Source organism: Lycorma delicatula, chromosome 8, assembly GCF_047948215.1.
Source record: "Lycorma delicatula isolate Av1 chromosome 8, ASM4794821v1, whole genome shotgun sequence".
Taxonomy (NCBI): domain Eukaryota; kingdom Metazoa; phylum Arthropoda; class Insecta; order Hemiptera; family Fulgoridae; genus Lycorma; species Lycorma delicatula.
The window spans coordinates 98,251,481-98,266,561 of NC_134462.1; the positions used below are offsets into that span (position 1 = coordinate 98,251,481).

The 15,081-nt window shown below is 29.7% G+C and overlaps 1 protein-coding gene across 16 annotated transcripts in view; it reads right to left on the reverse strand.

The window, feature by feature from the left end:
- The window catches only part of Mbs (Myosin binding subunit), a 308,562-nt gene that overhangs the window by 175,778 nt on the left and 117,703 nt on the right, over positions 1–15,081 (reverse strand). For all 16 annotated transcript variants that reach the window (XR_012757331.1, XR_012757329.1, XR_012757330.1 and 13 more), the window contains exons 5-7: positions 13,888–14,032; positions 6,032–6,177; positions 4,200–4,339 (exon numbers count right to left, since the gene is read on the reverse strand). Coding sequence is in view for 9 of the 16 variants with exons in the window: in XM_075372614.1 (XP_075228729.1) it covers positions 4,200–4,339; positions 6,032–6,177; positions 13,888–14,032 (431 nt within the window). In the remaining 7 variants the exon portion in view is untranslated. The remainder of the gene's footprint in view (positions 1–4,199; positions 4,340–6,031; positions 6,178–13,887; positions 14,033–15,081) is intronic.

Consider the following 15,081-nt stretch of genomic DNA (forward strand, 5'->3'; position numbering starts at 1 on the left):
AGAAGAGAAGACCAGGTTCTGCAATACATAAGGAAGTAAAGGTACACTTGCATTCTGTACCGTTCAAATCAAATATTAAGATAGGTAGTACTTTAACATTCTGCATTAACACTTTTAAGATTTTACTGATGATCTTTTAGATAGAAAAAACTAAGTAACTTTGCAACTACTTAAATTTTTTAACTCTCTTCATTTATAGTCATATCTCGGAAGAGATCAATTAAATGTAGTCCACATTTTTTAATCCAATTAATGTACAAATTAATAGTGTCAGTAGTGTATGCTTATAAAATGCACAGGAACCTGTTATTATTACCTTTGTTCCTGAAGATGACCTCCAACAACACAATTTTTTCACTAACACTAAATTAAAAAATCATGATCACAATAAATTGTTAACTTTTTTTTTGCATAAAGCGGGTATAAACATCACATATACAAAGAGAGACAGATTTGTAGAAGAGAATAATAAGAAATGTGTACCATTATGCAAAATAGAAAATAGTGCTCACAAAAATGCAGTAGATTGCAGAAAAAAAGAAAAAACAAGATGTACAATCACTAAATTAATATACAATGAAATCATTAGATTCCAATTTAAAACAAATTATATAGGTACAGTGAAGAACTGCATACAGTAAAACCTCATTAATCTGGGGCATATTTGACTTTTCCTAGAACGTGTAACTAAAAATAAATCTATATATATATTTACAATGATATTAAGGATCTACAAAATAAAAATTACTTTAGCTTTTCCAAATTTTCTATTCAGACAAGATCATCTGATGAAAACCTGAACCAGCTTCATCTACTACTACCACCACCGTTTTCAACATTAACAAACATTATTTTTATAAATAAATAACTTTCTATATTATTAAACAATTCTGTACTAAAATGTATTAATGTTACTAAAGAATCACAAATCACACTTGAACAATTTTAACTATAACTAGTTCGTTTTAAATAACAAACTTTTCTTAAATATATTGTAATTCAAACTCGTATTTATTATGTTCATAAACTTTTCCTTTCAACAAAAAACTCATGAATGACTTTATTACCTAACAAATAATATACAGTTTTACTTGTGTAAATGTTTTTTTAATAAAATGAAGAAAAATATCATCATTAGCGTGTAAATAAAATAAGAGAAATATAAAGATTAGGAGTTTCTAGGCTTCATACATAATAAAATCTAATCTTTACACTTTCCTAACAATCTAGATGACAGAATATGAAAATAAATAATCCCAAAATTTCTGTTACCTCCCAGAATGCAGGGAATTTATAAATCTTTAACTGATATCTGCAGTTATTTTTATTTTATTACAAATTCTTATTTATTATAGTAAGCTATAAGTCTGACATTACAAAATGTAGATTTTTTCAGCAAACCACCAAAATTAATTTTCATCAATTTTATAAGGAGTAATTGGAAAGTTTTAACATTGGGCTTGTAATTTCAAAATGCCGGACAGTACTTATAGGCTATTGTGATGGATCTCCTTCAAAGTAGTCCCCTTCTGACTGAACACACTACTCCTCCAATGGTGTGTTCACTTTTAGAAGCATCCCTGGAAATTTTCTTTTTTAAGGGTGTTAACAACTCCCTCTTCATATTTGCTTAGATGCCTTCAATAGTCAAACTGGTTCCCTTTCAAACGAGTAGAGGTCAGCAGGGGCTAATCAGTGGGATAGACGGTCGCATAAGCAAAGGAATTTGGCCAAAAATTCCATGATCAAGAAAGCACAATGAGCTGGTGCATTATGGACACAATTCTGATCTTGCCAGAGTGCAAACTTTTTCTTTCACACATTTTTGCGCTAAAGCTGAAGGACACTTTTAGAGTATTTCTGGTTGACTGTCTGCCCCCCTACGGACAAATTGGTGATGCATGATACCTTAGAATCGAAAAAACCATCAACATTCGATAGCCTTTGTCATACTTTATTTGGTTGGGGCAAACTTGGACCCTTCCACTGCAATGATTGTGCCTTTGTTTCTGGGTCATATCCCTGAACCCACGGTTCGTAATTCATAATTACCCTATTTAACAAATCTAGATTAGTTCTGGCTCAATAAATTGACTAAACCACATAGAAACTTAAATTCAGGTCAACAGCTACCTCCATAATTGTAAGTCTATGGTCAGATCGCACTAAATTGCGAACTTTCACAATGTTTTCATTGGTTTTTGAAGTGGAAGGCCGACTGGACTAAGGGTGGTCATCTTTGACTGATTTGTGGCCAGCTTTGAATCTGTTAACCACATAAAAATGTTTGATTGGCTCAGACATTTATCCCTGAAAACTATTTATAGTGTTGCTGTTTATCCTCGAAAGAGTTCATAAGTCTCCTATGCTGATTTACCGGTTTTCAAACAAAATTCGACACAAACTCATTCCATTTTTTTTTATCAATTTTGCAAAATCAATAATCAGTTGAGAACTGAAAACACCTCTTCAGTCACTAGTATACTAGTATACAACTCTCTACTGAACAAAGATATCACAGTGATCTTTTCAGAACATTTTAAGAACAAATCAAGCTTCCCCTTTCACACTCGTGAGCAAACCTACCTCCTCCTATTGAGCAGTGGTGGCGCCTATCATAAAACTTTTCAATCAGACCTCATACAGAATTATTTTCATTCAAGAGAAAAAGTAACTTATTTTATTTGCTACTACATACAGATAGAGCTGTTCTAATGAAGGTTTTGATTAGATACATATCGATCTCACTAGAACATACTACTTTTAGAAGTGAAGATCAATAAATTAATTTTGGAAGTTCAACTGAATAATCTGCATCTCAATGTTACGTATGGAAGTAATTAATCCACACATAGCAGTTGCTATGATCGTTTCAAATTTACCTTACTGTTATTTCCCAAAATAAGAAATAAACCTTTCTGAAAACAACTTTCAAAAAAATTCTTCACATTGTTCTGGGTTTCCAAACATTTATACATGCCAGGAAGCTGGGTCAGTCAAAATAAAATTCTGTTCAATACATAGACATTAAAACAAATTAAGAGATGAGTATGTCATGTTTGAAAATCCACGATGCTAATAATTCTGTAACATGATAATGCTCGGCCACATATATTGTGTGCAACTGCCAAGGCTCTAGTGAAACTAAAATTTTAACATTCTCCAGACTTATATGTTTGGCTTGTGATTATATATTTATTTATATTGTGATATATATTATTTGCGATTTTTATTTCTTTCTATAATTAACGAGGTTTGTTAAGGGTATTCATTTCACCATGGATGATGAACTGAAAGACACATAAGGTCGTTGATTCAAGAAAAGATTGCAACCATTCTTCATTGATAGAATAAGAAAACTGGTTCACCAGTTGGAGAAACATGTAGTTATAAATGATAACTATGTGGAAAAATAAATGTTAAGTTTACGTAGCAAATAAAATGTACTTAACGCCATTTGTTTCATTTGATTATCATCTCTTTTCATCTGCAAATTTTAAGCAGCTGTGCATTACATTTCAAATATAACAAAACATTGTTTTCCCCTATTGCTCTAATATTATTTTAAATCTAAACACAGTAGGCTTAAGGAAACCTGTTGCATCACGATTTAAATACGATTCTGTACTAGTGGTATGTGTAGATATGAGAAACAAAATTAATAATTTACAAAATTTGGCATAAAAGTGTTTTAAAATTAATTAAAGAAACAATACATCAAATATCTGTTTTAAATTTTTTCATCTGAGTTTGGTTGTCTCATATACATTCCCATTCCAGACAATATTTTTTTATTTATTTTTTTGATGATTAATTCACCATTAAGCTTCGAAGCTTGTGCATGAAAATAAGAAATGGAAATTTTTTAGCGTACGAAAAATGTCATGACTGTCTGGGATTTGAACTCAGGACCTCCAGATGAAAGGCTGAGATGCTATCACTCCTTCACAGATAAGCGATGACTTATTATTTAAAAAATAAATTAAAAGTTCCATATTTTTTACTATCTTATCATGCCCATGGTTAATTTACCTCTTGACCATTAATGAAATATCCAATTACAAATTCATATTTCCCTACCGAAATGAAACTTACACCTCTGATTTATAAAATGACAAGTAATCACTGAATGAGATCAATAGATACTGATTTGACAAATCTATAATAATTAGAAAATAGATTAATAAATCAAAACTTACCAACTGTGTCATCAGTAAGCGGCACATTAGGTTGCTGTGGTTGTATCTCCACCTTAACTTTAAGCATAGGATCATTCTGTGTTGAAGGATCTTCAACTTCTTTATTACTTATTCGCAATGGTTTTTCCAATACGACATCTCTGAAAGGGAAAGGAAAATATTAACACAGATAAATCACATCACACACTCTACATATAACTAACAATATAATTGATTTATTAATGTTTTGCATAACTGTAAATTGCAAAAATATTAAAGACAAAAGTTTAGATAATACCAAACACCTAAAACTGTAAATATGTAGTACATTAACAAATCTTATCACTTAGAAATATATTGTATTAAAAATTTGCATCATACCTTTAAAAAAAGAAGAAAAAATGTAAACATCAATCTTATTTAGATGTGTTGTATGATATTGAATTAGTCAAGCACACAAGGTGTGTCTATTAAATAACAAGGCCAATACAATAACTCACCTTTATATGTATTATAATTCTAATCCTTGTCTCCTTCAATATAGTCTCCCTTTGGATTTACACATCACTGCAGTTCTCTTTTCCACTGGTCGAAGGTGTGGAACAATCAGTTAGATGTTTTAACATCTGCCACTTTCTTTATTGCATCAACTGACTTAAAAAGTATTTCCTTTAAGCAACGATTTCACTCTAAGGGGAAAAAAGATCACATAGTGCCAACTCTGGTGAATATGTGAGGATGTTTTATTGTGTTTTATGTGTTTGTCGGCAAAAAACTACTTCACAGAAGTGCTGTATGAGCAAGCACTTTGTACTGATGAAGGAGACCATTTTTTAAGTTTCTGGTTGTTTATTCCTAATTCTTTCCCTCAGCTTTGTCAAAATTTCCTTATAATAATGCCAATTTACAATCAGCTTACTGAAACCCAGTCTTCCAAAATTACAGCCTTGACATTAAAAAACCACAATAAGCACAGCATAGGACTTCCTTTAATGAGTTTTTTCAATCTTGGTGATGAAAGTGTTTTCCACGGATTGACTAGCATTTTGTCTTTTTAGGATCACACTGGAAGATCCAGGTTTCATCAAATGTGATGATTTTTTTAAAAAAGATTGAGTTTTTATATCAGATTGTTGCAGAATATTAGCGCAAATTTCCTTGTGGCAACCTTTTTGCTCTGGTGTGAGAATCCTAGGGGCCATTTTTCATACAGATCTCTTTCATGGAGAGATACTAAAGTAAATGTTTTCATCCAATGTCTTTATCAATGTTCACATGCCTTCAGCTACCATTTGGACACTTAGTCAACAGTCTTCTCAAACAATTTGGTATTTTTTTTTTTTATTTTTTTAGTTCTTGGAACAAAGGGTCATCCAGGATGTTCATCGTCTTCTACATTTTGGAGTTCTTCATAAAATCTTTTGTGTTGCAGAAACAGTTAAGCATGAGACATGCACTCTTTCCCACTCAGTAAGCATTTGAAAACATTCTATGACTGTTTTATTCAGTTTTAATAAGTATTTAAATTGGCCCTTTCAACAACTTTTAAACTTAGCATTACTCTGGCACACAGCAGAAAATACAACTGTTCCAAAAAAATGATTAACAATTAAATGAATGGATGAGAAAGTTGATGTTTTTCATGTGGATTAATACGCACCCAAGGTTTTTGTCAAAGATCTCACAATCTCATTGCTTTCTAATTAATTTTTGATTAATTTGTAATTATTTTTTATCTAACTTCAGAACATAATACATATACATAAATAAATTTCTATAAGATTAGCTAATTTAACTACACTCTCCATATAAAAACAAAAAATATTAATAAATGACAAAACTAAATTAATTACCTTCTTTTGTTTGGTAAATTGTTACTCTTTTTATTAATTAGTGAATTAATGTCATCACGATCTCTCTGTTGAGCGTTCTGTTTCTTACGAAGCTCATCAAGAACTCTAACCATATCGCTATCGGCTACATCAAATGGTGTCTGACCCTGTACAAAAATAAATACATATACACTTTCGCAAAAAAAGAAGGCAAGATTAAAGATAAAAATCCTTCATAAAAGAGATGAATTGAGCTATTCAAAAATCATGTTCTAATGAATTTTACAAGAAAGACATAAGAGTTATATCTAACTTACAGTTATGTATAACTTAAGCAAAAGTAAATTTTATCCCACCATTTATTTATCTGTAAGGTTACATATATGTAACAGATCATGACTATGCGCTAAGATCATTTAGAATTCCGTTCTTTGTTTAGGTAAGATATTGTTTACCAAGAATAAGGATGTGCTCATAGTAGAGAATTATCTAGCAAATAAATATCTAAATCATGTGAAAGAGGAATTTCAATTTAAATTTCCTCAGGCTACAATATCACACATTATATTATAAATTTCAGTTATATTTCCTAAAAAAAAAGTCTTATTCTTAAAAAATAACAATATCCTCCTAAACCAAACCGTCAACAGAACTGCTTTCAGGTAACTCTGTATAATGCTTCAAATTATGAATAAGAACTTATTACACTTCCATAACTATGCTTAATAAATTACCAAACCGTTTAAAAATCTTCTCACCAATTTATTGAAAACACTGTAAAAGATTTTCTTTTAAAAAAACAATCTATCCATGAATTTTTATATAACTGTCAAAATAATTTTTTTTTAATTATGAATTTTTTGCATCCTATTCAACATGCGCTTAAACTGAATCATGTGTATTTTGAAAAGGGAACATCTCCACGTTTTTACAATGTTTACTTTTTTGTACCTTTCCACTCACTTTTTATAAAGGAAGAATATTTAGCGTGAAAAGGCAACAAATGTATTTGTTTTAATGGTAGAATCATAAGAATGCTGTTTCTGTGTAGTTTGAAATGGAAACATCTTCGGTACATGTTCCCTTTTCAGAAAATATATAATGCTGTCTAGTATGGAACAACTATTAACCAATCTCAGAAGTAAATCAACTGGCAGGATTTCCCTCCTATTGCTAACAGAGAGAATTTTTTTATCCCTCATGATAAATCAGTAGGATCACGAAGTAATGCAATTCCTGGAGAAATATCCTTAATAATATAAAATTTTATTAAATCATTTCCAATAGAAAAAATATACTATTCTAATAAAATTGTGAAAAAATACATGTCCTCAACTCTTAATATGACAATATTATATGAAATTTTCATTTCAAAATTCCTGAATTACTAGTTTATATCATTTTTTTAATCAATATTTCAAGAAAAATTTCAATATTTCCTTTGGAAGAACACAACAAATTGATGTACGCTCGATATGTGAAGAATTAGTCATCAAAATTCATGATCCTCATCTCAATGACAATCGAAACATGTAACTGCTGCTGAACATTTGGTAGCTAAGAGGAGAGCTAAGGAATTTTATTCCAAAATAAGAGGTGAAAGATATTTATACTGATAAAAACTCAGAAGATGTTGCGGCTTTGTGTGTAAACTACATGCAAAATCTGCCCCGCCCCACCTACCCATACAAGAGATCTTTTATTCTGGGACAGTATGGGTAAATGAGTTCTGTGTTCACAACCTAAAAACTGACAGAGCAACATTTTATTCTTATCATGAAGGAGAAGCCTGCAAAGGACCTAATGAGGTGTGCACTTTTATTAATCACTACATTGAGCACAATCTTTCTCAGCAGATAACAGAACAGTAGCATGTACTTTCTGATGGCTGTCCTAGACAGAATCACAATCATACACTGGTGCGATTTTTTCAATGGTTTAAAAAAAATATATATTATTGGCCACTACGTGGACACTCCTTTAATGAATGTGACAGGGATCTCACTACAGTTAAAAGAAAAATTAGATAAAGTGATACGAATACACTCATGATGAATATGTTGAACTAATAAAACAAATTATCAAAGTTTAACAAATTTGATGTTCACCAGGTGTCTACCACTGAGATAATAGATTTTAAGAAATGGTGGCAATTTCATTATAAAAGAATAGTCCTATCAAAAAACCGTTGTAGTAAGAAAGTTTCCAAAGATCAAAAAGTATCTTTTTCTGTTAGCAAATATATTATCAGTTAACATTTCCTTCAGAACGTAAAGGGGTACTGGAGGCGTCACAGTTTATAGGTGACCTAAAATAGAATGTTTTCCACTTTAAAAAACTGCTGATGCAGTGGCCCCTTTACCTACCAAGAACTACCAAGGACACAATCATAAACTTCCAATTGATATAAAGAAGATGAATGATCTTATAAAATTAGAGGAATATTTAATGCTGGAGAAAAATCATTTTTTCGCTAAAATTCTTTCTTGCTCGGTTACCAACAAAGAATCAGTCAAGAAGATTTGCCCTATGAGTCTGATGATGCCAATTAATTTTATTCTATTTATTTATTTTTTAATTTCATTTTGGTAGTAATGTATTTTTCTAATATTGTAGTTTTCATCATTGATTTTTATTTATAGTTATGCATTTTGATACTTTAACATGGAATTTTCAATCATTTTATGACTGTAGACTACTAAAAAAACTTGTGTTATTGTAATATTTTTTTTAAATAAAATTTTTACTTTCATTTAAATAAGTGTTTTATTAGTAACTGCTCCTTAAACATACCTTAAGTTAACAAATATTAATTTCTTCTGACTCTATAAACTTTCCTAAAGATACTAAAAGTCTAATTTTACCAAAACTTTCTTATGAATTTTGAAAATGAAACATCTCCAAAATTTCAAACCCCATTTTGAATATTGTAAAGCAAATAAAAAATCTGTTAGCACACTAATAATAAACCTTGTTGCTAGTAATTTAACCCATATTAACCTCATTTTCTTCCAAACTCTTAGTTTTCATTGAAACGTTTTATGTTTCTATTGAAAAATTTTACTTTTTGGACATATTCCCTTTTCAAAATTCAGAATTCAATTATGTACTCAAATAATTTTTAATGCCTTCTGAATTACTTATTTTGTGGTTAGGATTTACCTTAACATTAAATCACATATTTCTATTTTAAATAATTAATATGGACTTCAAACATATCTATTTTTTATTTCATAATTATGTATTTTATTATGGTCTTCTGGTCAAGGTGTTATAATGGTTTACCTTGATCAATTCAGGCAAATGCTGGCTTTCTTTTTCTGTTTAGCCTCCAGTAATTACCGTTCAGATAATACTTCAGAGGATGTATGAGGATGATATGTATGAGTGTATATGAAGTGTAGTCTTGTACAGTCTCATTTCGACCATTCCTGAGATGTGTGGTTAATTGAAACCCAACCATTAAAGAACACCAGTATCCACGATCTAGTATTCAAATCCGTGTAAAAATAACTGATTTTACTAGGACTTGAACGCTGGAACTCTTGACTTCCAAATCAGCTGATTTGGGAAGACGCGTTCACCACTAGACACCAACTCTGTGGGTTTGACAAATGCTGGCTGGGATAGTTCCTTTTTTTATCCACTGAGTAATTAGTACATCTATCCGTTCATGACATATATCAATCAGAATAAAAGATTGATTTATTCATTTATTATACTGTTCAGTACACAAATCTAAGTAATAGATCCTTAGATTTTATACATGACTACAGATGTTAAATTTTACCATGACTTAATACAACATTTTACAACTGTTAAAGGAAACAATAAGAATGATGGTTGCTTTGAAGATGGCATTACCTGCAGTACAATTAATGAACATCTAAGAATGTCCAATAACTCTGATGTCATACTGAATTGCAAACCATTAAATCAATAATTCAGGATTAAACTTGTGATCTGATTCTGTTAGTGTCTATACCATACTTATACTGTATTATTACCATATTATCAAGTAAAGATAATGATAACCTTTAAATTTTTCACCCTAAAAGTATTATCTAGTTTTCATACTTTAATCTATTTTCTCATCACTTATTTAAAATGCAATTTATCATTTACCACAAAATAATATGTTGAAAATAACATTGTAGTCACTCATGTACAATAACCATTTATGTGTAACAAATAGTGTCTCATATAATTTTTACACTACCAATGTTTATCACATCATCATTACAACTGTTAAATATGAGAACAACATAAATAAAAATTACCCTTTTCATATAAGTATTTGTAATTAATGCAAAAAATAGCAAGTTTCATAAAACAATTATAATAAAAATATCTGACAACTACTTGTAGACTACATTATAAAATCAACAAAGCTAGGTTTATCTGATAGGTTGAATAATAACACAATGAAACAAACTATTTAATAAAAATTAAATATAAAAAAAAAATTGTTTAATATAATAATACATGCAAATTACAGAAAAGGCAAATGGACGATTTTATCTGCCATGAGATAATTTTAAAACAAGCATCACTGACTCAGTCATGCTTACACAAACTACTCTTCCCACCATGAGGCCTTTTCTCATCGGCCAGATGCCAATATAAATTGACTAATAAAAGCTATACACAATTACACATATTTAATAATTTATCACTTTAATAACAATCAATTTGATTAGACAAAAAAACTGTTCATAAAAAAAATTTTCTGTGTGCTGCACACTGAGGACACCAGTTCAAAAAACAGAATCCACAAAATTTAATAAATGATAAATTTAAAAGATAAAATTCTTATCGGTAGAAAAAACTTTTCAATTCCCTCAGAGCAGAGATATGAAATTTTACTAATTATATATCAGAAAAATACTTTAAATTAAAAGAGGAAAGAGGATTTGATTCAAATTTATAGCAACATTTCAATGAAGATCACTTTATCTCCTAACAAATTCTAGCCTTCCTACTATGAGAATTATGGGACTACTTGGCTTTTGACAAATCATCATAAGAAGAAATGAATACTGAAAATTATAGAAATCTTGCAGAACAAATTTTATTCCCAGTCCAGCACATGATGTATTGCCAAAAACATACACAAGGAAACCATCAACACTTACACCAATGCCAATAGAACTGTATTGCTGAAACCATATGGTGTACGTTTAATGAATAAATGTTTAGTCTATTACCGAGAAGCATTTTAATTATTTTATTGTACCCAATTCTGATACTTCAGTAACTTCATACCAATTCTCATTCCTGAAAAAAATATGACATAATTACTTCTGATAATACTACACATCGGGGGAATATAACATCTTCATCACGTAAGTTGTTATAAAAGGTGAAAATTCATAGCAGCCCAGTAGCAGATATTCTATTTGCTAACAAGATCATTTAAATGAAAGCAAATTTTTTGGAAATTTTTGATTTCATGAAATTTTTCTAAAAATTCATCAGCAGAAATAACTAACTCCCAATAGAATTACACGTTCAATTCCAGGACCATCTGAACATTATAAGTATGACAGTTGAAATCTAGGGTTAAAATTTTTAGTTAGCGACAGTTTGATATATTTATAGAGCCTACAGGCTTACGCAATTAAACCTACAGCTTCAAAATTTTCCACCCACATCTTTACAGCACTGGTTGATAAAACTGTAATGCTGCTGAAGTTGAAACAGAGAATAAAATCCTTTATTGTGCAGCTCCATAACTATCAACATATTTTTATAAAATGCTTTTTATTAATAAAATAAATCATGCACGCCTTCATCAATGCCCTGTTGTAACTAGATGAATTAACTAAGGAACAAAATTACACCATAACATATCTGCCAATTCAAACGGTGGCTTTGCAATCAATGAATGATTCAAAATCTTCCATTTCTACACACCACCAAAAAGATTCAATTTACGTGAGAAAACTAACAGAATCTAACCCTTATATACTTTATAACCCCCAGGATTCCAAATAAAGAAACAATGGATACTTTAAAAGATTGCTTGATTGCCCAATCAAATTTTTTATATAACTGAGGAACTAGAAGTTTACCAGATTTATTTATCAAAGTGGAAAAACACTTTCCAATTCAATAATAGTTAATAAAAGCAAAACTGATGAAACAAAATTAGGTAAGCCCTTCTCTGGATTCTTAGTTGATCTTTATAAATATAACCTAGAATGAACTAAAAATGTATAAACTCCAGTATTTCTCGTGAGGTTGGAATTTCTTTTTGGTTGAAGTACATAGATGAAGTGTTTACCATTTTTAATGCTTCAATTTAGCCACAAAATAAAACCAAATTAAACTTTTAACTCCATAAAACCTAAAAAAATAAAACTACTTTTGATTTTAACATAAAAAGCAAACACATCAATAGATATACCATCAAAGATTCTTTCCACTTAATGTAATGACAACTTACAATGTAATTTCAAGGCAATCCAGGTTTCAAACCAAACTCTCAAATTATCTGAAACGTTGTCACAAATTACTTTTGTTAAAAAATAAAGCAGAGTTCAATTGTTATACTAAAAAACCACTAATAGTAAACTGAAAAGAACTGACAAAAAAATTTGTTAAAAACTGTTAATAATTTAAATTAGTAATTTTTAAAATAATTACTGTGAAATCCTACTTCAGAATAACCGACAAGTACCAAATGAAACATGGGAAACAACGTCACACTGGTTTCCTAACAGCTGCAATAAAAATAACATTTAAAAACAACATAAAACATTAATGTTACTGAAATACTGAAGATAAAAGTAAACTCATCCAGACAAACGGCATCTATCAATTAATTTATGAAGTCAAAAAGATAAGTACGGTGAACAAGAAAACTTTTAAAATTATTAAACATTCAACAAGTGGATTTTTATTTTATAAGTGATTCATTCAATTTTTAGGGTCAATATTTTGCCATGTTGTTGTGTAAACAAAAAGTATTGAAACAAGAATAAAGAAGTGTTCAGTAGAAACATTTAAGAACAAAGGTTTAGAGTAATAGTTGTAGCTACACACTGCTTGGAAACTAGTCATGAATCAAGGTTTAAGAGAAAACCCTATTACTGTATGTATAGTCCAATGGACTTATCATAATAAGTATATTGGAAAACCTAAAATTTTTATCAAATTTCCTAAACACGATTTAGGTAGTCAGAAAATTTATTTACATGCAGTGATGGAGCAAAATTCTTTGAAGATTAATGATGGAGCACTAATAACTCCTAACAACCATTTTAGAATTTTAGATTTAGAACATTTTTATACACTTTCTAAAAAAATGAACATTAAACATTTATTTTGTCTAAATTTGACTTACCATAAAAGATATTTCTATGACAGGCGAATGTTCATAGTGACTGTCTTTCTTTAGATAATACTTTTATTTAATATCTGTGTTTTTAGGAACAGGGTGATACCCAATTTACAGTTGCTTTCTTTTAATTTTGTGTGTGATGAGAATGAATTTTGTATTATATGAAAAATACCAAGCCTGACCAGGATTCAAACCCAGAATGTACTATTATAAATGGAAATGGAAGAGCCGTAGTCGCAAAACCCAGTGGGAAGTTTAAATGGTTTAGACTGCACTTTCGTAAACTTTTCACTTTGAACTAGGGTTGGATTGAAATCCAACCCTGTGAAATACCACATTCATCAGAGGCAGTGGGGCCACACGAAGTTTTGAAGGTAAGATTCCCATACCAATTTAGTAAGAGATAAATGGACATCTTATGCATCAAACTTTTCTATTAGAAAAAGATTCAATGGAAACTGTTTACTTGAAACAAACTCTGCTTAATTACAAACAAACTCAACACTTATAATAATCACAATTAAAGTATTACCACATAATTTTTCATATCCATATCACAGAAATGTTCAACAAGCGATTCACATGCTTCCCTTTGACCCCAATGAGCAGCAGCATGAAGCGGTGTCCAACCATCAAAGTCTTGTACATTTACATCCAGACCACCCTGTAGCAGTACACTGTAACAATCAACAAATAATATGAATGTAAATTGCAGATTAACACAGTAGAATAAACTTATTTCAATTTCAATTATTTTTAGAGTTAAAAGAACCAAATTCAATTAAAAAAAAGAATTAAAAGCTATCGGAGGTTTTTACTTTGATAGCTACCACAATGAAAGTAATATTATATCTGCAACAAATTAAAAGTAGCTCTTTTTAAATAATTATACTTAATTTATTGGGCTTTAATGAGATCTACTGTTAACTGATCAACTGGATGGCACAAGTAAACTGATGCTGAGACAAAGAAAGTTAATTTTAGTATGAACTACAAACATATGCAAAGGCTGCATGAAATCTCATCCAGCAAGTCAATCAGAAAACATTCAGAGGATTACCACATAAGTTTAGAAATTTAGTGAACTGGGTCTAATGGGACTTGACAAATGAGACAAATGGGCTGAAATAATTTTTTTTATAATCTATTAATTTTTTTAACACATTACTTTCAGATCAATCAACTCCAGCAGGTATGTTGCTGTGATGAGTTATTTAAAGTCCAATAATAGCATCATAAGACCAAAATCTAACTCATAGTAAGATATACATCAATGTAATCTAGTACATAATTTAATAAATAAAATAGAAAGAATTATTCTGCTTATTGGAATTAATCTCCTTTTTCCAAACATTTAACAATTTTAAAAAACTTAATTTATAGGTAATTCAATCCTTTTTTAAAATGCTTTAATAAACGCCAATTCCTTTCTTTGTGGCTTAACCACAGAAATAAGTGAAAACTAAATATGAATATAACGATAATGTTAATTTTTTAAAAATATTATTTATAGTAAACTTAATGGGGGACTGAAAAAAATACCTGCAAAAAATCAGATTATGATTTTTCCCTTGTTAATAGTGTAATAACTTGTTATAGTAATAATATAAAATAATATCAACAATTCTTGATTTGTAATATTAATAAGTTATATAATAATATAATTGTAAATGAATGTATTATACAATGAAGTCAATGAATAAATAATATAATGTACACTACTGCA